The sequence below is a fragment of the Sinocyclocheilus rhinocerous genome, unplaced genomic scaffold (genome assembly GCF_001515625.1).
Source record: "Sinocyclocheilus rhinocerous isolate Xijiao unplaced genomic scaffold, SAMN03320098_v1.1 scaffold1687, whole genome shotgun sequence".
Classification (NCBI taxonomy): domain Eukaryota; kingdom Metazoa; phylum Chordata; class Actinopteri; order Cypriniformes; family Cyprinidae; genus Sinocyclocheilus; species Sinocyclocheilus rhinocerous.
The window spans coordinates 307618-312123 of record NW_015660051.1 but is presented as its reverse complement, the minus strand read 5'-3'; the positions used below and the strand labels follow the sequence as shown (position 1 = coordinate 312123).

Here is a 4506-nt window from a genome sequence, read left to right as displayed (position 1 = left end):
ACCTACATATAAAGTGTATTTTTATGATAGCAGTAACTGTAAAGGGACTATTGTAATAATAGGTAAATCAAATGTAAGCTAATACAGTACTAATTACTAAGCTCAAATGAGTTAATGTGTGTTTCTTATATCAGTTAAAATATAGTCATTTTCTTTATTATTTATTTTCATAATTCACTTTAATTCAGTGATTTTGACTTTTAATTTAGTTTTTTTAATGCTTTAAAGAGCAATTTTAGATTGTAATGTTCTAATGTTGTTTTATGAAACAGGCCTCGAGGCATTAAAAGTGATCATATTTTCTCCATTGCATCGTATTGCATGGAATCGCATTGTGTTGAATCGAATCGAATCGGAATCGGATCGCACTGCATCGGTAGCTGCTTCATATGTATCTTTAATGTATCGTATCGTTGGCTATGCATCGAGATGCGTATCGTATCGGCCTGAGTCATGAGATGCACATCCCTACTGGGCCGAAAGTGAGCAGCTCCAAACGGTCTTAGCCAGAGATGCGAGCAATCATTTATTTTTCCATAAAGTAGTGCGGCTCCCTTGTGTGGCTGTTCTAACGGTTGGAGAAATTACATTACAGCACCTCCAGGCAACAATCTCCAATGTGGCTATTTGAAAGTCCGTTACATGCTTTAGGGAAAGATCGGGAGGAGTGCAGGGGCTGGAGTGTTTCCCGACTTTACTGCTGCCGGCTACATTCACTGTCTGACTGTTATCTTCCTCTGTTGTGAGAGATGGAGGGGTCTCCGGTGGGTGATTTAAAATAGCAAGAATCAAACTGATTAGTTGGAGTAGTTAGACTCCATCGCCTATCACCGTCACATCAGCATTGGATGGGTACTGTATATAAAAATATACTGCTTATTTTAAACAATGTATTCATTCAGGGGGGGTCTACAAAAATAGAACTATCTGCAGCACGACCATAATCAAATGTGATAAGTAATGTTTCTTGAGCAGGATCACGTGACACTGAAAACTGAAGTAATGCCTGCTGAAAATCCAGCTTTGCCATTTTAGGAATAAATTATATTTTAACATATATTAAAATAGACAACAGTTATTTTAGATTGTAATAATTTTTTAATTTTTGATCAAATAAATGCAGCTTTGGTAACCACAAACACTTATTTTGGCATACAAAAAATGAAATACAATATGGAAAATATACAGTACAATATTGCTGACTGTAATTTGCTCACTCTACATACTCTCCGTAATTTGCTTTTTAACATAAAATAATTACTACAAAAATAAGGAGTGTCGCCGTTGGGGCTAAATGGATCTTTCTTTGTGGCTCTTGAGCTTTTGAACGTTGAGTAGCCCTGATTTATACCATTTCTGATTGCTAATTGGATTTCTTACAAAGAGTTTTTTTTTCTCCATTGGACCCTGCATGTTGTGGAGGAGTGTATCTTCTTTGCACTGACGCATAAAGAAGTTAAAGACAAGGTCGAGCAGAAGCATGAAAAAGTACAAATAAATCAATCCAGTCTTCAGACTGTTAAAAAGTCCCCAAGACGATGGGTAAATTAATGATTGAGAGATAAGAGGAAAAAGACGATGTGAGAAGGTAAACCCATAGAAATCGCAATGGAAGATTGCGGAACATTGTTTTATATATTTGTGTTTTGTTTCATTTGAACTCAAAAGTGTATTCAATTACGGCCAGAATGTGTGTGTGCAAGGGCACTTGAGCTAATGAAATAGTTTACAGCCCGATATCTTGAAAGGGAGGCAGAGTGGCGACTCGTGAGTCTCATGGCTCGACGCTCTTTTTAATAAGCTGCATGTACTCGTAGGCTTTGGACCATCAACTCCCACTGAAAAATTCACACTCTCTTTTTCATCCTTTCTTCTTGTCTTCCTCTTACACACTGGGAAGGCTAAATTACTGCCACTATTTGCAATTTACTGCTGACCTTGGAGTGTGTTATGCTGTTCTCAGAACACATGTGTTTTTAAACCATTTAAGCTCCAGTGACATTCACTGTTTTACCTTAGACCAGTTCACCCGCTTCATGACGCTCTCAGGTTTGTAGGTCTTCTTGGGCGCCAGCCCGTAAGGCAGCTGGACAACGAGCAGAGGAGGAGCCAAAGGCATACCCGGTGGTGGGGGAGGGCCTCCTCCAGGAGGTGGTGGTGGAGGTCCGCAGCCAGGTGGAGGTGGAGGAGGTGGAGGTCCTAGAGAAGCAGGACAAGGAGGAGGTGGAGGAGGCGGTGGTGGAGGAGGCGGAGGTGCAATTCCCCCTGGTGGTGGCGGTGCTGGAGGAACAGCACCGGCTGCTCCAGGTCCTGCTGCAACCTGTGAAGGGATTAAAAAGAGTGAGAGTCAAGAAAAGGCCATCTTAAGAGACCACTGTGAGCCAAACATTCACCTCAACCACTCCTGTTCAGCCTCTACACCCAAAGGCCCATGCTTTTATCACCATTACATGTTTTATCCCATCAGAACTAGCGGGTGAGACAAGGGCAAAGGAGAGTGAAGGATAAAAGACAGTGTTTACAGCAGCTGACTTTTCAATTATAGGAGAGTGCATTAAAACAAGTCTAAAAATCAGAGAAAGTGAGAGGGGGGGGAGAGATAGGGGTGAAGGGGCTCCTCGCATGCATTAAATAAGAGTTGATAAAAGCAGATGGATGACTTGGGGCTGCTGTGGCCTTCCCTCCGGGCACCGGTTCCCTCAGCAGCAATGAGCATCTGCCTGTCTAGTGCGCAGAGCACCGCCTCTTGAGAGCCAAGTAGGGGCCAGCGCACAGAGGAGCCAGAGCCCACCGCCTGATCCTCTCATTAGGGAAACTGGGACACGGCAATTCCTGAGGGGCAGGTAGTCACATTTAATATGTAAATAAATAAACGGCAGGTCGGTCGATGTGACTGGTAGACTCTTCTGGAATGTACACACCTGTCAAGTGTTTGGGCTCTCAGAGGAGCAATTTGACAAGTGTTGCACGAGTGGTAAAGTGAATGTGTGCGAGTCTACGTGTGTATGTGATTGAACGGTTATCTGGGTGGAGACTGGAGGGTTTTTTTCATTCAGTGTATCCCGTAGAACAGAGCCCAAAAGTAACACTCGCCTGGTGCCAAACGCATGTACAAACTGGATTTGGTGAGCAATTAAAATGTGAGAAGCTGTACGAAGTAAAAAGGGATGAAAAAAAAACATATACTAAAGAATACATGCCTCAAATTAACATTTTGACATAAAAACTTTTAATTATCAATTATATATCAATTATTTAATGTCTTTAAAAATAGTCTTATTTAATTTTGTCTGCAACTCCATGTGCCAATATAAATGTGGAAAATAAAGCAAATATGAAAAAAAGTGAGATCGATCAATCAATCAATCAATCGCTTTTTTCGTAATAATAATGTTTATTATTATTATTATTTAGATTTAAAATATTATATAACTATTACATAACTATGGAAAAACATAAAATAATCCACAATTTGCATTAGGTCGGGCAAGAGTTAATTGTGGACCCTACTGCAGGAAATGTTCAGTACACAGAAAACTAAATACTGAGATAAAGAAGATGAGATGAAGCTTAACTCTGGGTAGCATCAGGAATTATAGAGCAGCATATAACCCATTTCTATGGGCCTCGTAGGATTCCAGTAAGCTTGACTCACACACACACAATTTAAAAGCCATTTCAGTTTCAGATTAGCAGCAGAGAATAAAAAAGCGACTGACACTGAAGGCATAACTCAAAAGAAACAAACATGGTGAAGTTTATGATGATCTTCTGTTATTGTTTTTAAGACGTAATCACATAAGCGTTCATTCGTTCCATATGGAACATACTTAACTGTGATTACACCGAATGACAAGATGACAGTATCGATATTTGTTTGCGGATGAAATATGGAAAGGGCTTTGTGTAGACTGATTCATCACGTTTAATCATAAAGCATAACAGATGAGAGTAACCCATTACACTTGATTAACATGTAAATTGCCTCTGCAATTTGCTAATAGATTGAGCGTATGAATAGGATGCAGCCACCTGAACCTTTAGCAGTAATGAGAAGAGTAATCGGGCTTGAACGCTCATGCAACTGGTGGCGGCAGGCAGTCGACCTCTCTTCTCCATCCTCTAGATCCTTAACCTTGAGCCACAATCCACAGGGTTTTTAGCCAAATACATGTTTCTTTTTCTTTATTGGGCCATTTTTTATTTTTTTCTTCCCTGACTTTCCTAGTAACTGCAGATAACTGAAGTTCACAAGATGGTCTTCTGGAAGAGAAGCCATTATGGAGGAGTCAGGGCTTAATTCATCCAGCAACTGATAAGACTGAGGGCGGTAATGTCCTGACAAATCAATCTTGCTTTGCTCGCAACAGAATAAACTGGTATTTTGAATCATTGATAAAGGGTGGCCAAGTCTCTTTAGCAACAAATGATATGCAAATGCTTCAATTGGAACTCCCTATAGTCCAGATATGACTTGACCTTTGGATGATTACAAACCATCCCCCC

At 40.4% G+C, this 4506-nt stretch overlaps 1 protein-coding gene across 1 annotated transcript in view; it reads right to left on the bottom strand.

The window, feature by feature from the left end:
• Nucleotides 1-4506, bottom strand: part of LOC107724831 (protein diaphanous homolog 2-like) — a 471924-nt gene that overhangs the window by 277072 nt on the left and 190346 nt on the right. The window contains exon 20 of the mRNA XM_016533907.1: nucleotides 2015-2320. Coding sequence (XP_016389393.1) covers nucleotides 2015-2320 — 306 coding nt within the window. The remainder of the gene's footprint in view (nucleotides 1-2014; nucleotides 2321-4506) is intronic.